At 41.7% G+C, this 20,491-nt stretch overlaps 2 protein-coding genes across 2 annotated transcripts; both read right to left on the bottom strand.

Moving 5' to 3' along the window:
• Positions 1-4,456: 4,456 nt before the first annotated feature.
• On the bottom strand, positions 4,457-7,252 carry LOC106611749 (ADP/ATP translocase 2). The gene is made up of 4 exons (XM_014212291.2): positions 6,959-7,252; positions 5,323-5,806; positions 5,060-5,200; positions 4,457-4,926 (listed from the first exon to the last, which is right to left on the bottom strand). The coding sequence occupies exons 1-4, from the start codon at positions 7,067-7,069 to the stop codon at positions 4,769-4,771; spliced, it is 894 nt and encodes a 297-aa protein (XP_014067766.1). The 5' UTR covers positions 7,070-7,252; the 3' UTR covers positions 4,457-4,768.
• Positions 7,253-8,252: 1,000 nt separating this feature from the next.
• Positions 8,253-18,493, bottom strand: LOC106611748 (solute carrier family 25 member 43). Its single transcript, XM_014212289.2, has 5 exons — positions 17,817-18,493; positions 12,300-12,541; positions 11,746-11,918; positions 10,067-10,201; positions 8,253-9,598 (listed from the first exon to the last, which is right to left on the bottom strand). The coding sequence occupies exons 1-5, from the start codon at positions 18,086-18,088 to the stop codon at positions 9,395-9,397; spliced, it is 1,026 nt and encodes a 341-aa protein (XP_014067764.1). The 5' UTR covers positions 18,089-18,493; the 3' UTR covers positions 8,253-9,394.
• Between the last annotated feature and the right edge of the window lie 1,998 nt (positions 18,494-20,491).

A 20,491-nucleotide genomic window follows, 5' to 3' on the forward strand; every position in this document is an offset into this window, starting at 1 on the left:
TACCCTCTGAAGCGCCTTTTGGCCAGATGCCGAGCAGTTGCCATACCAGGCGGTGATGCAACCGGTCAGGATGCTCTCGATGGTGCAGCTGTAGAACTTTTTGAGGATCTGGGGACCCATGCCAAATCTTTTCAGTCTCCTGAGAGGGAAAGGTGTTGTTGTGACCTCTTCACAACTGTGTTGGTGTGTTTGGACCATGATAGTTCTCGACCCTCTACACTTCAGCCCCGTCGATGTTAATGGGTGACTGTTCGGCCCTCCTTTTCCTGTAGTCCACGATCAGCTCCTTTGTCTTGCTGACTTTGAGGGAGAGGTTGTCACCACACTGACCTCCCTATAGGCTGTCTCATTGTTGTTGATCAGGCCTACCACTGTGTCATCAGCAAACTTAATGATGGTGTTGGAGTCATAATTGACCATGCAGTTGTGGGTGAACAGGGAGTATAGAAGAGGACTAACCACGCACCCCTGAGGGGCCCCAGTATTGAGGATCAACGTATCAGATGTGTTGTTGCCTACCTTACCACCTGGGGGTGGAGCGTCAGGAAGTCCAGGATCCAGTTGCAGAGGGAGGTGTTTAGTCCCAGGGTCCTTAGCTTAGTGATGAGCTTTGTGGGCACTATGGTGTTGAACGCTGAGCTGTAGTCAATGAACAGCATTCTCACATAGGTGTTATTTTTGTTCAGGTGGGAAAGGGCCGTGTGGAGTGCGATTGAGACGGCATCATCTGTGGATCTGTTGGGGCAGTATGCGAACTGTAATGGGTCTAGGGTTTCTGGCATTATGGTTTTGATGTGAACCATGACCAGCCTTTCAAAGCACTTCATGTCTACCGACGTGAGTGCTACGGGGCGGTAATCATTTAGGCAGGTTACCTTCGCTTTCTTTGGCACAGGGACTATGGTGGTCTGTTTGAAACATGTAGCTATTACAGATCTCGGTCAGTGAGAGGTTGAAAATGTCAGTGAAGACACATGCCAGTTGGTCCGCAAGTTGCAAGTGTAGTGCCAAACACAGACCTGAGACAGAGCTTGTTCAGGATGTGCTGCCTGAGGTGGACACTGGTCTGATTTATGGACCAGATGAGGCTGGTGAGAGGAGCTATAGCAGGATGGGCTCATTGTAATGGCTGGAATGGAATAAATGGAACGAGGTCAAACATGTGGTTTCCATATGTTTGATCTGTTTGATACTATTCCATTGATTCCATTCAAGCCATTAGAATGAGCCCTTCCTCCTATAGCGCCTTCCACCAGCCTCCTCTTCTATAGACAGGCTGACCCATGAAAACAATTACTTGTCATGGCTACAAGAACATTGTTGTACAAGTGCAGTTTCTGGACACCTGAAGGAGGCCACTCATTCCCTAGGCCAACCAAAATAGCCATGTTTTAAAAATAAATGGTATGCTTTGTGGCTGCAATCAATGTATTGTTGTGGACACAAGTTCAAATGCAGGGAATCTGTCAAACTTCAACTATACCTTTCTCAATAAGATACCCCACTAGCACAACTTTTACTTTATTATAAACAAAAAACCATTGTTTAAGTTTCTTTGCCATATGAGACTTTGTAATCAAATTATGTAAATCATGTTTGGATAAAAAAAAAAAGTTTCTGTCATGGAATGTAATTTATTAACCACTATAGATTTGTCATAGAAATCAAGTGTAGACATGTCAAGGAACGCATTTGATCCATCATTTACGTGTATGTTGTTGGTGACCCACGCGTTGGTGCTATGCCAACAGTGTGCAAAGGATAGATAAAATGCTAGTAATATACATTCACCACAGGATGGCACTCTATGCATTTCTACGACTGGCAAGTGAACCATAAATCACACTGGTGGTGGTTAAACAGTGTATAAAAAAAAAATACAGATCCCAAATACCATTTTAAATATGGAATATAATTATAATATGAAATAAGCATTGCCTAAATGAGCAACTGACAACGGATCAGCACCTAGAGAGACATTACCACCTACACTTGCAAATATTGAGGCGGTTTATTATAATGCTTACTAACCAATGAAAATGAACTAAATCACCAATTTGGCACATCATTGGGTACGCATTATATTTTCATTGGATTTGGCACATCATTGGGTAAGCATTATAATAATCCACTTTAAAATGTGCAACCGTAGGCGGTACTATCTCTCTAGGAACTGATCCGTCGTCAGTATTGTGAAATAATTCTAACGTTAAGGAAAATGATGAATGGAGAAAGCTGATCCGAGAGCAGCGTCCCCTTTCTTTTGATCCTTTCAGTATCGACACATGTTCCAACTATGCAGTTAGCGACCGTTCTCTCTGCGTGGTGTTTTGGGAAAGATGCATCATTAAACCACTGGTAAACCTACATTTCTTCACTATCGGGAAAACCGGCACCGATTTGAACTCAATGTTGCCGTCCAATAATCACATTACTTTCATATCACTGACTAAGCAGAGACGCGGCTGGATTTGGGGTGTGTAGCCTATTACGTCATTCACCAGGCAAGGACAGGATTATGAAACAGCAGCGCAGTCAGGAATGGATTCCGGCGCATGCCCCCAGTGGTGATGAGTAATCTGCTAAAACCATGTAATCCATCTGCACGATATGTTCTTTGACATTGGTTTTACACCAGTTAAGGGCAGATCAAACCAGTTTCACCTTTTGAAAAATGTGATCAGTAAATAATAATAACACTCCAAACCTGAAAACAGACTAATATTGTGAGTAATTGTAATATTGGCCTTTGTCCCTTTTTATTTTAATGACATCTTTCAAGTTGGGACATGGACAAAAAAAATGGCAAATCAGTCCAAAGGTGTGGCACTGAAAGGGTGCTAGTCTGAGCTCTCTCATATGACCTCAAATGGATGTCTGCTTAATGACTCACGTGGACACAGCATAAATCTGCCTGAATGCCACTGAGCCCCACTACTAAGTGACTCACTAATGCCTCCTAATTCAGTTGTAATGACGCAGAGGTGGAAAGGACATGCTGAAACATTACAAAGTTACCAGCCAAAGTTGTAGGTAGATCACCAGTCTAGACCATTTCTGGCATGACGCAATGGTTAGTGCTATCTGGAATCCTTGGGATGTCCCTACTCTAACCCAGGGGTGTCAAACTCATTCCATGGAGGGCCTAGAGTCTGCAAGTTTTAATTTTTTTCCTTTCAATTAAGACCAGCAACCAGGTGAGGGGATTTCCTTACTAAATTGGTGACTTTATTTTATTAATTACAAGGGAGGAGTGAAAACCCGCACACTTGGCCCTCCATGGAATGACTTTGACACGTGCCCTAACCTAACCATTTTAAACGTCAACTGGCTAGGGATGTCCCAAGGATCCCGAATAGCAAAAACCCTGATGCAAAGGATTACGTTCTAAAAGTCCCACGCAGGAGTTAGGAAGATTACAGATACTTCATACCCTGCTGGGTAATGCACATGTAATCTGAGGCATCGTGAGCTAAATTAAGGGTGTCTGCCATTGAAGAGCATCCTAGACACAATACACCTACAGAGTTCGTGACAGGCCTACTTCAGTAGTTGTCTCCTCTACACTAGTGAAGGTATCCCAAGGACAGGGATTATGACCTAATATATTGCAGCCAGCACTGATGTAACAGTGTAGTTGATATAAAAAAGGGAAAGGAGCATCTGTACTCTTCTTGATGACGCGAGTTTGGATAGGCACCAAGTGGTCCTTACACCTGCTCCTATCACATATCTGGAAGAATCTCAGCCACGTCTCAAGAGTTCAAACATGTCAGCACCCAGTGATTTTGTTTCCTAGTAGTGCTTTATTCCATTCAGGTTTGCCACCATTACAAGTTACCCTGCCATCTTGTCTGAAGGGAAAAGGGCGTTTGCAGTATGATCCAGTGAATTAACACTGCAGAGAAACAATGTGGATTGGCACCCAAACTCACAGGTTAAACAATCAAATTGACATCTTTGAGCAGGGTTTTTATATTGGTTAATCTACACAGTTGACCACACGTTATGGTCCAGCATCTCACCAGTTCCGAGTCAAAAGAGGCTTGATGGGAGATAAATTATGTTTAGAAGCCTGAAGTAATCCACTTCACCAGGTAATCCTGGATTCCTCAGCACCGGATGCCACTTAATTGACTAATTTGTAAACTGCGTTCAAAGATGCATTTTGATTAGGTAAAAACTTAAGCCACCAACTTGTCATAAATCCCTCTGCAACATTTTCTTTCAGGTCGCCAGTATTTGGAACCTTATCACCGGTTTGTATAGATTACACCGAGCCAGTCCAAGTTCGTCAGCTGACTTTGGCAGGAGTCCAACGACAACCGGTGAGGACAACCCAGAGAGTAAGGTTACACCTCCAGGAATAAGACACCAGCTGGCTCTCAAGAGAAACCAAGAGAATCACTACACACCATTCAGGGTTGCTACTTCCAGACACAAAGTAAAAAGCTAATTGTAGGTTCATTCAGTAGGTTGCCTTTATTGTTACAGTATTGACTAAAAAACAGACCATCTGGATGAAACAGGTTGATATTTAAAGATCTGGCATAGTTACCTTTGTTTTATGGGAATGACATTCTGGTGAGGGGGCAAACAAAACAAACAATGGGCCAATTAAAAAGTGCAGAACCGATTTTCCCAGTACAACTAGCACCGACATACTAGTTGGTCCCTATAAACAAGGTGGAATTTGACCGTCCTTCCAACTGTACAAGATATGTTACAGTTTAAACATCTCACAACATTTATGGTGGACAAAAACAGTTTAGAGGACCTTCTTCAACTCATCGTACAAAACTAGCACAAAGGCACCACCCATGCCTCGGAGAACATTGGACCAGGCTCCTTTGAAGAAGGCCTTGCCACCCTCATCCCTCGCGATCTTCTTCCAGCAGTCAATGGTGCCAGTGTACATGATGTCACCTGCAAAACACATGGAAAATAGGTCATACCTCTGCCTTGGCTGAATGGTACGCACAAGATGTAGCTCAATGTTGGTGGATAGCATGACTGAAGACAACATAAAACTGACAAGTGTTCAAAAGTTTACAATTACCTCCTTTGCGCCCAGACTGCATCATCATACGACGACGGACGGTATCAAAGGGGTAGGATGTAAGACCGGCGACTGCAGTCACAGACTGCGCGATGGCCCAGCTGACAAGGATACTTGCGTTCTTTGGATCTGGCAGCATGCCTACAGAGAAAAAAAACAAGAGGATTAAAGCAGGCTCTAATGTTCTTTGAAACAGACACTTGCAGATCCTCTACTCAAATATGATGATTGAGGCTTGTGCTCAGAGCAGCGAATGGACTCACCCTTGGCTGTGTCATAGACGCCGAAGTAAGAAGCTCTGTAGATGATGATGCCCTGGACAGACACGGAGAAGCCCTGGTACAGGCCCTTCAGACCGTCAGCCTTGTAGATCTTCTTCAAGCAGTCACCCAGGCCGTTGAACTCACGCCCAGCACCGGCCTTACCGACATCAGCAGCCAGTCGGGTTCTGGCAAAGTCGAGGGGGTACACAAAACACAGGGAGGTGGCTCCAGCAGCACCGCCAGAGGCCAGGTTACCAGCGAAGTATCTCCAGAACTGTTTCTTGTCCACGCCATCCAGGAAGATTTGCTTGTATTTGTCCTTGAATGCAAAGTTGAGGGCCTGGGTGGGGAAGTATCTGATGACGTTGGCCAAGTTGCCTCTCCAGAATGACAGGAAGCCCTGCTCCTTGGGGATACGGACGACGCAATCCATGATGCCCTTGTACTGCTTGTCAACGGTGATCTGTTTGCTAGCATGTTGCACCTGTAATCAAAAAGACAAATCAAAATCCCACCTCTGCTTATACTATACATTTACGAAATATAAAACATTTGAAGAGAAAACTGTTTAATGACAAATGTCAAAAAGGCTTAGCTATATGGGGAGTTCAACACGTTGTGTGCCCTTCAATCATTGCACAATGTTCTTAGCAAAGTTGACAACTACCAACTAAATAAACAAAGACAAGTAGCCAACACCCCTGTCGATGCTTCTCATGGTAATGAAACATGGGCAAACAAAATGTTTTGTCACATACACCAGAGCTAAATGTGTTTTACAGGGTCACCCCTGGAGCAAATTAGGTTTAAGTGCTTTGCTCAAGGGCACACCAGATCTTTCACCTTGTCGGCTCGGGTTTTAGAAGAAGCGACTTTCCGATTACTGGTCCAACACTAACCGCTTGGCTACCTGCCACCCCTAGGGCAACATTGTGGATACCGGTACATGGATAGTAGTAGCTAAAATCCAGGAACTAGTCAGCACCAATCACATCTCGCTGTTCAACATTCACAATGCAGAAGGACCCGCCTCCGCACGAGCTTGGTGCTCGCTAGGCCTCAGTTCACACAGGATGAAGCCTCCGTTTGTTGCGACCTTGGCCATTTCTAGGGCCTAATAACTACCAGCTGCGCCATATTTGATGACAATGGGTAAGGACACAAATTTGAGTAGTAGGGATGACATTGATCATAAGACGAACACGGTGTCTCTTACAAGTCAACTTAACTTGCGTGGTTGCGAAATAGTCCTTGGCAACAAGCAAGTTTCAAACTAGTTAAGCCAAATACCAAGACACCGGTCTACTACTGAACTGACAGTCTCAAGTGATCTCACGGCACGCTAAGAGGGACCAAGATGGAAGGGTCACTCGCATCTTCGCAACGCACCAATGTCATTAGTTAAGTTACGTTAGGAGCTCGCTAACTAGTTAACTTACTGTCAATGTCACTAATAACATTAACGTTAGATATATTAATATAACTGACATGATAATTGACAAATCTGTTTGACCATGCCATTTGATCTGAAAGGGTATTGCATTTTATTTGAAAGGAGATCGTGATCTTGAGAGAAACTGCAGAGTCAAGGGCTAACATCAGTCCATTACATTTCTGAAAAGCCAGTCAAACGTACCTGAAGAAGCAGCTTGATTCTTTCAATAGGGGCTACAGCTGTTTTGGAGATGGCAGCGGAAATACCACCAGCCAAGAAGTCCTTGCCGAACGAGATGACGGTCTCATTCATTTTCGGTTGTTATCGAGGACGTTGTTACACGGAAACCTTCCCGTTCAACGAAAGGACTGCTGGGGTATACCGGCTCAGTCGAAATGGCCGATCCATTTAGTTGAGAGAGGATTTAATACCACTGTGTTCGCGAGACAAAACGGGAGCTGGAAGGCGGCCTGCCATTGGTGCGCTAGTGGATTTAGTGGGCGGAAACCTATTTTAATGATTGTCCCCTCGGCTGAAAGATGAGATTTGTCCCGTCTTCGTGAATTTCAATTAAACTGCGTTGTTGGCCTCTGCTCAAAAGTATTTCTAAATAAACATTTAATTAATATCATACATGAAAGGTTGGCCTATAATAATAAACGTGATAAAAGTTATATCCAAAGTTTAAAATAGTACTTTTTGCTTTCATGTCATTCAATAGGTTGTAAGTGCAGTACGCCTACATGGTTGATGGGGAGTGAATAACACTCATCAAACCTTGCTTATGCCTTACCAACTTTAGGTTGAGTTCTGGACACAAGGTCATGTGAAAAGCATGGCAGCTTGGAGCAGCTGAAACTCCTGTCTACTACTCTGTGTTAATCATCAGCTGTGAGAGCCAGAGGACACTTAGATACAGGGGGAAAGGTCATCCCACCAGGTTAAAATGTCCTTGACTCTGCAGTTTCTCAAAATTCCTTTTAGATAAAATGCCATGGTCAATCATATCTGATATGTTATATTATGACATTGACACAACTGATCTTACAGTCCTACAAAGTGACAATGATAGGCAGTCCTGTGATCAAACTTCCTTGGGAAAAAATAAATAAAAATGCATCTGCTCCTCAAATATCCATTACATCTTTTGGGAAAATTAAATTCTGCTGTCTACAGGCCTACTGTAATAAGGTGGTGGGGTCAGCTCGCACTGGGGGAACAGTAGCTGATCAGGTTACAGTCTCCTGACTAGGGTGTTTTCTGTAGGGTGCACCTTTAAGATAGAGATAGAAATCATGAAGGAGAGAACCACATGTGTACACCCATTCTGTAATCTGTATTCAACATTTCCATCAGAGACATTCTTCTGAATGTAGTGTCCTGACAAATATGATACTCAGGGAGAAATTGCTCCATTCATTTCCTTTGTAGTAGAAATGGAATTTGTGTTGTCATCCATACATTGTCAACCCATGTTCAGGAGAGCCACACCACCTTGCTTAGCAAAGGAGTTTATTTGTGCATTACAATGACTGTTCAAGTAAAATTTACTTCAATGATTCTGAATCATCTCAATCTAAAATAATTCATTATACATTTCATAGTTTCATCCATCAAATGTATTACATACCATATACATGTAATCTTAAAGGGGAATGGAAACACTTTAGGAGTTAGTTACAGTGAACTGGCATTCTAAAGCCTAGTGTTTCCTTTCCCCTTTAATTCTCAGTGACACTGAAGTGCTTCAGTTACAATCTTATTGCTAGGTTCACAACACACGATACAGTATGTGCTATGAAAGTTAACTGATTAATGGCTTCGACTCAGATACTTGTGTGAATAATTACATAACTACCAATCATAATTAAAACAGTCGTCAAAATAAGCCCTATAATCAATAAAGGAAACCTTAAGGCACATAAACATGATATACCCAAGTCTGTTAAAATAGTCATTACTACATTACAAATATAATGAAAAAAGCATTCATTTGCATTGTAAGATAATTCCATTTTATAAACAGGTTTGTGCTTTGTGTTCCACTTCATGGCCATTACGTAAGGCCAAGACCATTGTTAGAACCAGGTCAGCGCCGTAACATTTAAAAATAGTAATTTAGCAGACGCTGTTATCAAGAGCGATTTACAGGAGCAATTAGGGTTAAGTGCCTTGCTCAATGGCACATCGGCAGCTCAGGGATTGAAACCAGCAACTTTTCGCTTACTGTCCCAAAGCTCTTAGCCTCTAGGCTACCTGCAGCCCATAAGCATGAATAAACTGTAGTAATAACACAGAGAACTGTCAAAAAACTGTTTCATAAAAAAATACTTTAACTCTGAATGAGGAATTGCTGAACAAACTTAAAGTTTTTTCCATGTGTTAAGTATAGAAGTGCAATTCCTATGATTGCATTGCAACTTTCAAATATCAATGGATCTACCTCTGATTCTGAAATGGTTGCTAATACACAAACACAAAGCTGTAAAAGACCTGACATCAACCAAATTGTCATCTTCAAAGCATTGAAGCATTCCAACAAATATTCCTGACTCCTTTCCACAATCATTCAGACACTTTCCTATACTAATGATGATCATCCCCTTCAGAAATCCAGACGTTTTTGTTCCACTAGTTTTACCAGCGACTTCCTTGCTGTGACTGAAAACTCCTATTCTTCAGGTACCGTTTCACCTCTTCTACCTCAGTGGGACCCATGCTCTGGTCCACTCCTGGTGCCAACTTATAGCTCAATGGAGACACAATGTACCCGTTGCGGTACAGACAGACCTGCTTGCACATCTCAAAGCAGCTGAAGAGAAGGCCAAAGTAAGGGACAATCTAAGGAGGAAAAACAGGGAAAATGTCAGTGGGCTCAATAGCTTTTGAAGTATCTCTGTGTAAAATGTGAAGAGGTAGGTTAGAATCTGCCCTGATGGTAGGGCCTGGTTATAATTATCTTGTCCACAATTTAATTGTTAGACTGTTCATGAGAGGAGATTTTACACCAGTAAACCAAACAACTTCACTGCCATCGTGAAAAGCCATTTGGAGATGAAAAATGAGCGCAGTGCATGCCGTTCCAGAAACAGACCCACGTCAGCCAACTTGTAATATGCTTTGTTGGTAATTCACAAAAGGGATCTCTCCCTCGGTTTGATATAGGTGTGTTGACTGTATATTACCATCTCTACAGCAGACAGGACAGAGGAGGACTAGTAGAGGGGTGGGGGTTAGAGCACAAGAAATCAGTACGATAATAGGCTAATGGAAAAATAAATAATGGGAACATGACATAGGTTGTCATACCTTGACCATGTTGGCCGTGATGCCACTCCACAGCGTCAGGATGCCCTTGTTTCTGATCACCTGCCTGAAGCAGTCCAGCATTCCAGTGAAGTGGACATCGGCCCCACCGTAATGCGGGAGCCGAGGATTCTGGGCCTGGCGATAAACGAGGACAAAAATTCCTGATTAGAGGAGTTATGACACTTCATTATGTAATGAGAGCGTTTTACAGTTAGACCAGTTACTAGGAAAGTGACCCCGGAGAGCACCAATATAAATACATTTAGGATCAATAAATGACAGATATTTGGGACCAACCCATAAAAGGGTCAGTGCTATCCGGAATCTTTGGGACATCCCTACCCCTTTACCATTTTAAATGTCAACTTCAATTGAAGTTGACATTGAAAATGGTAAGGGTAAGGTTTATGGTACGGATGTCCCAAGGATCCCGGATAGCACTGACCTACATAAAAGCGGTGTGTGATCCAAGTAGTAAGAGACTATGGAATGAATGGAATTATTCCATGAATGGAAATTCCTCAAATGTTTGATAATTGCGCAAACTGACCAGGGATCTGTGCTAAGGGACATTTGTAACTTGGATGTCGCATGACTCAATATTTTGATATAAGCAAATGAACTGAGCAAATGTGGGTGTGGTCTCAGGCAGTATTTTCACCGGATGTCCATATATGCACATCCCAAAACAAAATGTTCTCTCGCTTTGTCAAGCATTAACCACTTAACTGGCTCGGCACTGGATGCATCCTCATTTTAGAGGGCACTTCAATCCAAGAGAAGAACTTCCCCCAAAGACAACAGTCCCAGTCACAGGGCCTTTATAGATTTCAAAGTCTGGGTTTGTTAAGGAAATGCTATACTGGCTGCTGAGTGAAACAATAACTGCATCCATGCCTCAAGCAAGCTCCTTTAAAAACATTCTCGCTTATGGGTTGTGTCATCTGTTTCTACTTGACACTTCTTGTTTTGCCCTAATCACCAGATAGACTTCTATGCAACATGTGAATAAAAAGTATTTGTGGCTGCAGCCTTAGATTCATTTGAATACATGTAGTTGTGTTGGTTCTGTATGTCTGAAACTAGGCAGAGGGGATTAAAGAGAGGTTCAGTTTGTTTTATTGGCTTCTCAATTAGGAGTGTGCTTGTCCACTGTGTGATAGCTGCCAGCTATATTTAGAGAACTTATCTATATTGCAGGCAGACCCTGAACAGCGTTCACATTCTCAGCTGCCGGAGCACCTTGAGGTCATTAACAACACGTTGATGAAAACGGATGTAGTATTCTGTCCTTCATAAAAGTCCTACTGAACCCTCTTATACATAGAGAGAAGGCCACGTGAGGAGAGACATTAACTTATACTTGGGCTCAAACTATGGTAACTTAACTTACAATAGTTATTGAAATGTATTGTTTATAAAGTGTACAAAGAAACTGTCTTCCTAATCTTATTTTAGAAACTTTGAAAGTGTAATTATATTTTGGGGATAATTTCTAAGCTTCTATGTTGCATTTTGTTTATAAAGTAGAAAAAAACAGATGCACTCGAGGGCTATTTTATCAAGGACAAGTGTTTTACTACCAGTATGTACTGGTAAGAGGTACCAGTACAAATCCGCCACCTTATGGACAGATGTGGTATTACCAATCTGGTTACATCTCATAAAATGGCCCTTACCTGCATTTTCCTTTTTACAGTTTCAAAGGGGTAGGAGAAGGTTTGAGCTATTCCTGCCGCTAAGCAGCCATTTATGAAGTTCTGTAGTGGAGTGAACTGGAATTGGGGCTCCCGCCACAGCTTATCCAAGTTGACGTAGACTGCATAGCAACCAATGGAGAAGGGAAACGCACCTGCAGAAGAATAGATCCACAGTTACTAGCCATGCCCCATAGAACAACCTAAATAAACTCTTGAAATAAATATGATTTGTTTGGCTGTTCTAAATTTAAAAACAATGAAAACTCAAGAGGTTCTAAGAGGGGCAAAGGGTGTTTCACAAGTAAGCAGACTCCGGACACTTTATAGTTATACCAGCGTTTCCCAAACTAAAAAGCTTGATGAGTTGATTATTTGAATCAGTTCTGTAGTACTAGGACAAAAAAACAAAAAAACATACACCCCTTAAGGTCCCCAGGACCGATTTTGGGAAACGTTGAGTTATACTGAATCATTATGTGGCTTTTCTTAGGAAGATCTTTCTCCACATTTCTGTAGTATACAAACATGTGTACCTAGGACTGTGAGAGAGAATCCACTGTAGAGTGTTCGAAGGCCTTCGGTCTGGTATATCTTGGAGAGCGTGTGGACCACCCCCCTGTATGTGGGCTCTCTGCAGTTCTGAGCTATGAGGCGAGTCTCTGCCACCTCCAGAGGGTACGTGGCCAGTGCAGCACTTACACCAGCTAGCCCACCAGCCAAAATGGCCCTCCACTGAGAGATGTAGCCCAATTCATCCATGTGGAGGTGGACGATACTGGAAAGCCAAAAAAACAGAGGTCAACGTTTTGGTTCTAAATAATTTTGATCTTGAAAATGTATTTACTTTCATCAATGCATGCGAGGCAGGTATAGCCAGTGAATATATGTATGATTATGGCTTCATGTTTATCAATACGATACGTCCAGAAATTATAGAAATAAGTAACTGTGTTACATAACTAACAGAGCATCTAATTCAAGAACAGCTTTAATTTTTCATAGAGAGTAAACATACTATGCAAATATCACGTTCTCCATTGAGAATCCACCATAACAGAATATTAAAGACGTTCTCCAGCGATTTGTGAACATTTGCTATTGAAAAGCGATATTCCAAGTGTAAATACAGTAATATACACACTTAAGGGTAAAAACTAGTTCTGAGCTCCCCCTTGTGCCATGTCATATGTGCCTTTTGTTAACACCTGATTTACTGAACCTCTACAGGATCGGTGGGTCCCCCACGGGACGGTTGAGCTAACGTAAGCTAAAGCGATTAGCATGAGGTTGTAAGTAACAAGAAAATTTCCCAGGACATAAACATATCTGATATGGGCAGAAAGCTTACATTTTTGATAATCTAACTGCACTGTCCAATTTACAGTAGCTATTACAGTGAATGAATACCATGCCATTGTTTGAGGAGAGTACACAGTTAGGAACTTGAAGTTATTAAACCAATTAGGCACATTTGGGCAGTCTTGATACAAAACAGACATACAATGGTTCATTGGATCAGTCTAAAACGTTGCACACACTGCTGCCATTTAGTGGCCAAAATTTAAATTGCAACCTGGGCTGGAATAATACATTATGGTTTCCCTTGCATCTCTTGGTTTTACTTTGTATTATCTTTTACCAGTTCTAATGTGTTATATTCTCCTACATTAATTTCACATTTCCACAAACTTCAAAGTGTTTCCTTTCAAATGGAATCAAGAATATGCATATCCTTGCTTTAGGTCCTGAGCTACAGGCAGTTAGATTTGGGTATGTCAAGTGGAATGGTAAAGTGGGATTACACAACTAAAACCAGCGTGTTTTTCTCTGAAGTGACACCATAGTTGGCTGAGTTTTCAAAACCATCTGATTGGTCAGAATAGAAGGAATCTAAAAACAGCGGAAGTGAGTTGGATTTAATAACTATAATGCTCCACGGTAGAGCAACAATAATACCGGTTCCGCAGATGTGTTCATTTCAAACTACGTCTAGCTAAGTAATCATATAATCTATTGGTCTTAGCAAATATAGTACCAGCCTAAAGTTGACACACCTACTCATTCAAGAGTTTTTATTTTTACTATTTTCTACATTGTAGAATAATAATGAAGACATCAAAACTATGAAATAACACATATGGAATCATGTACTAACCCCAAAAAGTGTTAAACATATTTAATATTCTTCAAAATAGCCACCCTTTGCCTTGATGAGAGCTTTGCACAATCTTGGCACTCTCAACCAGCTTCACCTGGAATGCTTTTCCAACAGTCTTGAAGGAGTTCCCACATATGCTGAGTACATGTTGGCTGCTTTTCCTTCACTCTGTGGTCCAATTCATCCCAAACCATCTCAATTGGGTTGAGGTCGAGGGACTGTGGAGGCCAGGTCATCTGACGCAGCATTCCATCACTCTCCTTCTTGGTCAAATAGCCCTTACACAGCCTGGAGTGTTTTGGGTGCTTGTCCTATTGAAAAAGAAATGATAGTCCTACAAAGCACTTACCAAGTGGGATGGCGTATCGCTGCAGAATGCTGTGGTAGCCATGCTGGTTAAGTGTGCCTTGAATTCTAAATAAAGCACTGACGGTGTGGCGGTGCTTTGCTGATAACACCATCACACCTCCTCCTCCATGCTTCACGGTGGGAATCACACATGCAAACATCATCCGTTCACCTACTCTGTGTCTCAAAGACATGGCGGTTGGAACCAAAACCTCAAATTTGTACTCATCAGACCAAAGGACAGATTTTCACCAGTCTAATGTCCATCGCTCATGTTTCTTGGCCCAAGCAAGTCTCTCCTTATTTGTGTCCCTTAGTAGTGGTGAATCAGACCATGAAGTCCTGATTCAGAGTCTCCTCTGAACAGTTGATGTTGAGATGTCTGTGACTACCTTATGAAGCTAGTTGAGAGAATGCCAAGAGTGTGCAAAGCTGTCATTAAGGCGAGTGTGGCTAATTTGAAGAATCTCAAATATATTTTGATTTGTTTAACACTTTGGTTACTACATGATTCCATGTGTTATTTCATAGTTTAGAGGTCTTCTGTGTTATTCTACAATGTAGAATATAGTAAAAATAAAGAAAAACCCTGAAATGAGTAGGTGTGTCCAAACTTTTGACTGGTACTGTATGTAAACCCAGTAAAAAGATGCGCTCGTTCTTTCTTTGTCCCAAACAAGCCTTATCAGCCTGGTTGATTAATGTTAGCTAGCTAGCATGGTAATTACACTGATTTCAGTTACAGTTCATTTAAGGATTTCACATGGTCACAAATACTTTTTTTTTTTTAAAGGTAGGGGCGTGGATCAGAAAACCAGTCAGTATCTGGTGTTACCACCATTTGTCTCATGCAGTTCGACACATCTCCTTTGAATAGAGATGATCAGGCTGTTGATTCTGGCCTGTGGAAGGCTGTCCCACTAATCAGTGGTTGTGCGAAGTTGCTGGATATTGGAGGTGAACTGGAATATGCTCTCGTACATGTCAATCCAGAGCATCCCAAACATGCTCAATGGGTGACATGTCTGGTGAGTATGCAGGCCATGGAAGAACTGGGACATTTTCAGCTGATAAATTCTCTAAAATGACATTGGAGGCAGCTTATGGTAGAGAAATTAACATTCAATTCTCTGGTAACAGCTCTAGGGGACATTCCTGCATTCGGCATGCCAATTGCACAAAACTTGACACATATGTGGCATTGTGTTGTATGACATAACTGCACATTTTAGAGTGGCCTTTTATGATCATGCCGTTTAATCAGCTTCTTGATTTGCCACACCTGTGAGGCAGATGGATTATCTTGGCAAGAGAGAAATGCTCACTAACAGGGTTGTAAACTAATTTGTGCACAACATTTGAGAAAAACAAGCTTTTTGTGAGTATAGAAAATGTTGCTCATGAAACATGGGACCAACACTTTTCATGTTACATTTATATTGTTGTTCAGTATACTGCAGGGCAGCCAACTTTTGAAGAAAGCTTGGAGTGAGATTTGATAAGTGAATTTCATTGCCCCCTGGCACAATCCCTACACTGGGGATTATTTTTTTTTTACTGTTTTAAAGCTAATTTCCTGCAATTCTATGTATTTTGACATGGCTTAGGCCTATGACCAGGGTGGAAAAGTAGGTGCATCATGATGCTTTGAACATTAAATGAACACTCAAAGTAGACCGCTTTGTTACATCAAGATTTTGGAGGAATAAAATGTAAAGTATGCAAATATTTTTTAGGTGGTTTGACACTTTATACATACAGTAATGAAATGAGATTGGCAAATGCTAGAAGCTGTGGGAAGGTTGAAAGCAGGGATTGATCTCTGTTCTCAGGTGGAAAGTTGTATGAGACCCGTGCAAGGGGAGTGTTACCACTATACCAAGGCTCTGCACAGGAAATAGTAATGGCATATGGTAACCAAATTATAGATTGCAGTCGTCTTGTCCATAGACTGCTTTCGAGGTAAGGACACAAACATTTTGTAATTTGGGTGAACTCCTTTTTTAAAATAGTTCTGGAAGAAAATCCTGCTGGCTCCCCAGGAAGGTTGGCCTTCCCTGATCTGTTTCCCAAGTGCTGGGTGTTTGAAAATGTTCTTGTTATAACAATGTCTCAAGATCATCCAACCTTCAAGAAAAATCAAATGAATATCAATATTCATGTGGTTTATGCCTACTATAATAGTTGAAGATCTTTGCCATAATTTTACTCTACATAGACAGAAAATGATGCGTTTGAGTTGAGTCCCCCTACCATCTCTGCTTTGCATTTGCACAATACTAAATTGTCAAATTATATTTAATTCCTGTAGCATTTAATATCCAATGCTTTTTGTATGATTTAGTCAAAACTGTCAATGAATGTATTTTTGAAGCCATATCCTCATAATGAACTTTCAAAGAAACAAGTAGGGATATCAGATTTCAAATATGTGGTTATTCTGGCAAAAATTGGGAAGAAGTGGAATAATAAATTAAGTGTGGAGAATAAGAGCCATGTTCTTGCTGACAAGCACAGTAATTACCCTATATTTTATCCCTTTGTTAAGAATGAGAATTGTTCCACTGATCAGACTAAATAAAGTAAATACCTAATAAAATCTAGTTCATAAAATTTTACATAAATCCTTCACTACTCTACCCAAATTGTTTTATTTATTGTACCCCCTCTAGTATCAAATGTACACATTTAGGTTTACAATCTAACAAAATGATTTCCATAGTTACAAATCAGGTCACCCTACCAAACTTCCCTGCTAAAACATACTGTAGGTCTTTCTGCTGCTTGTTAGTTGTAACAGCATAAATTCCAATAACCAAACGAGGGGACTAATGCAAGAGTGGATTAAATCGACTCTAGTACATGCTGTCAAAAGACTGCATTCTGCAATAGGGACGGGAGTAACAGCAACCTAATTTTGCTGACAACATTGTACATAAAACAACGCAACTGAACTTGACATTTTTATAAACTCAGTGGAAAACGTTCTCTCCATTCAACTCCACTTTAATCTTGAGGGGCGTTTCTTTAAAACGCGAATCCAATCCCCTTTATCCTTTACATAACTAGACCAATCATATGCTTCAATGTGCCGCGACAAGACAGGACATTGAGATTTCACTCGTGATTTTAAATTGCAGGCGCTCGGATTTCAAAATGATTTGGAGCACAGTTAAAGCGCTGACTACACAATGGACTAATAAAAGCTGTACTTTTCAATGCGTGAGATAAGAGGTGTGCCGTGAGAGCGTCAAATGCGTGTGTCTCAGCGCTGGTACGGCTTGTTCTAACGCAGGGGTGGGCAACTCTAGTCCTCGGGGCCTGATTTGTGTCACACTTTTTCTCCACCCCTAGCAAACACAGCTGAATAATCAAATTCTAAAACTTAAGCTACTGATTGTTTGAGTCAGTGTGTTGGCGGGGGGAAAAACGGACACCAATCAGGCCCCTGAGGACTGGAATTGCCCACACCTGCTCTAACGTTATAGATAGTTGTCTAAAATAAACTTAGAACTCAGAAACAACACATTGTTTATTCACTCACTGTTTGTATGTTGCCAAATGGACGGCGCTGTAAGGAAACAGGCGGAGACAGGAGACGAGGTTTCCCTTCCAAAATCCTCGTAGGCCTTCATTCTGGTAGATGACAAGAAAGCTGTGCAGAAAGCCTTTTTTACAGTGAAATGTGCCTACTTGACTCTTGATTTTCACCAACTCCAGAGGCGACGTGACAGTTTTACTGAAAACTCCCGAAAAACCAACGCACATAAAGCCCTGAGAACTTGTCAGTCTGTCATCTGGTTTAACTGTTGCCATTACTCTAGCTCTGTATGTAACCGACTTCCCTAGCCGATTCTACTACCTCATCGGTATATTGTCTGTAGGACCAGCAGCACCGCTTGTTTATCTAAGGCCAACTGAAAACAAGACCCAGCGGCACCGTCATCCGCAATTCTGATTCCTGTCACGTTGGTCTGAGGGGAGGGGGTACTGAGGGTTTTGTCTAGAAGGGATAAAGCTTTTGTCAAATTTGACTTTTTATATCAGGTTAATGAGAATTTACGCAGCAGGATAGGATAATTAAGTTACGATTTGTGAAAGGTTAAGGGTTAGCTAAAATGCAAAAAAAACAAAAACTTTTTACATCACATTTGACAAAAGCTGTATTCTGTCTAGCAACCTGACATGGCCGATACTGAATGCACTGGGCAGGCGTGGGGACATCAAGGTTCTCATCCAGGAAAAAGTGTGTCCTCTGGTGGCTATTTAATGTATTAACGTTTTTATTTTGTATTTAACTAGGCAATTAGTATTTACAATGATGGCCTAACTCGGCCAAACCCTAACCCGGACCCGGACGACACTATTCCAATTGTCCGACGCCCGATGGGACTCACAATCACGGCCAGTTGTGATACCGCCTGGAATCAAACCAGGGTCTGTAGTGACGCTTCTAGCACTGTGATGCAGTGCCTTTGACAGCTGCGCCACTTGGGAGACCAAAACGTACTGTACTTTACCGCAGAGTTTCTAAACCCAGAAGCGCAACATCGCGAGAAATCTGGGAACGCTTGCGAAGCAGACCAACCCGGGATTTGAGAAATGAAATGGTGTTAATTTTATCGAAATGTAAAGGCACAACCTAGATTGGAGCCAATGTATTATGTCGTTGAACGTATTATTACTCCAACCTCGTGAAAGTGAAAAACTGACAAGTTTGTATTTTCGTCCAAAACTACAGTACATCGAAGTAGAGCGTTCGATATGACGGCATGCATGCGCAGTTCGGCGCGTGACGAACGTTAGACCGGATGAAGTGTTTCTACGCATGAGTTTCGCTCGCCAACGTTGCCATGACATCGCCCACAAGCGTGATGAGGGATTTCCATTGTAGAAGCAGTTTTAGCTTATGTTCATACTGTACTGTCTTTGACTTTACTATATGGTATAATGAAAAAAAGGAACGAGCAGCTAGTAGTAGGTCATAGGCCTATTTATAAATGATTCACTTATGTTACAGCCTCCTATGCATGAGTCATGACCCCAATTGCCTCAAAAAGATCTGTCAAGCCAAGAAGTTCATAGATTTAAATATCTTCCAAATAATAATTCAAGGATGATTTGTGTTTATTTAAATTAGCCACAATCTCCATTGTTCACCGGATACAAATAGTTGATGAAGCCGTTCAGCTTCGACTAATGATCAGTTATTACAAGTATTCCACTTATTGTAAAGACCACTAGGGGGTAGTCTAAGCCCAGTAACTTTATGCAGTGGTAAATCTAAATCAAATCAAATCATTTTTTTTGTCGCATACACATATTTAGCAGATGTTATTGCGGAAATGCTTGTGTTCCTAGCTCCAACAGTGCAGAAATATCTAACAATACACAACAATACACACGAAATTTAAAAGTAAAATAATGGAATTTGAGAAATATAGAATATTAGGACAAGCAATGTCGGAGTCCGGAGTATAAAAAACGTAATTAAAATAATAATAATATCTATACATATATACAGTACCAGTCAAAAGTTTGGACACACCTCCTCATTTAGGAATTCTTATTTGGGTTTAGGTAGGAATGCTTTGAATTAAGGGTGAAAAGTGATTTACATTGTTGTCATATTTATTTTGAAACATCTATAAATTAGCCATACATGTGTAACAGTGTAGGTTCCGTCCCTCTCTTCGCCCCAACCCGGGCTCGAACCAGGGACCCTTGCACACATCAACAACTGACACCCCACGAAGCATCGTTACCCATCGCGCCACAAAAGCCGTTGCAAGGGGAAACCCTACTTCAAGTCTCAGAGCGAGTGACGTCACCGATTGAAACGCTATTAGCGCGCACCACCGCTAACTAACTAGCCATTTCACATCGGTTACACATGTATCCCCTCTCTCATCAATTCCTTCTCTCCTATCTTGTAGTTCCTTTCCTGTTAAGGCCCATGTTTGTTTTCTGCTTGTGTCTGCCTGCTTGGAGCACCTCCCTCCCCTGCTGGGCAGACAACCTCAGCTGCCTGTGAAGAGCCACCTCCTGTCTGTGGCCACTTGGCTCATTCACAAAGGCTACTGGAATAACAGAGCCCTCCAGAGGAAATGACAGCCTGTTCAAAAGAGGTTTCTCCCCCCTTCTCGATCCTCCTCGCTTTCGGGCTTCACCGAGGTGGGGGAGGGTGTTGGTGGGTGAGGTTTTACCACTAAATGCTGA

The sequence above is a fragment of the Salmo salar genome, chromosome ssa09 (assembly GCF_905237065.1).
Source record: "Salmo salar chromosome ssa09, Ssal_v3.1, whole genome shotgun sequence".
NCBI classification, from domain to species: Eukaryota; Metazoa; Chordata; class Actinopteri; order Salmoniformes; family Salmonidae; genus Salmo; species Salmo salar.

Coding starts and splice junctions, on each gene's coding strand:
- LOC106611749 (XM_014212291.2), bottom strand. CDS start 7,069: ATGAATGAGACCGTCATCTCGTTCGGCAAGGACTTCTTGGCTGGTGGT. Junction 5,807..6,958: donor GAATCAAGCTGCTTCTTCAG/GTACGTTTGACT, acceptor TTTTGATTACAG/GTGCAACATGCTAGCAAACA. Junction 4,927..5,059: donor GCAGTCTGGGCGCAAAGGAG/GTAATTGTAAAC, acceptor TGTGTTTTGCAG/GTGACATCATGTACACTGGC.
- LOC106611748 (XM_014212289.2), bottom strand. CDS start 18,088: ATGGCAACAGTTAAACCAGATGACAGACTGACAAGTTCTCAGGGCTTT. Junction 12,542..17,816: donor CATTTGGCAACATACAAACA/GTGAGTGAATAA, acceptor TTGGCTTTCCAG/TATCGTCCACCTCCACATGG. Junction 11,919..12,299: donor ATTCTCTCTCACAGTCCTAG/GTACACATGTTT, acceptor ATTCTTCTGCAG/GTGCGTTTCCCTTCTCCATT.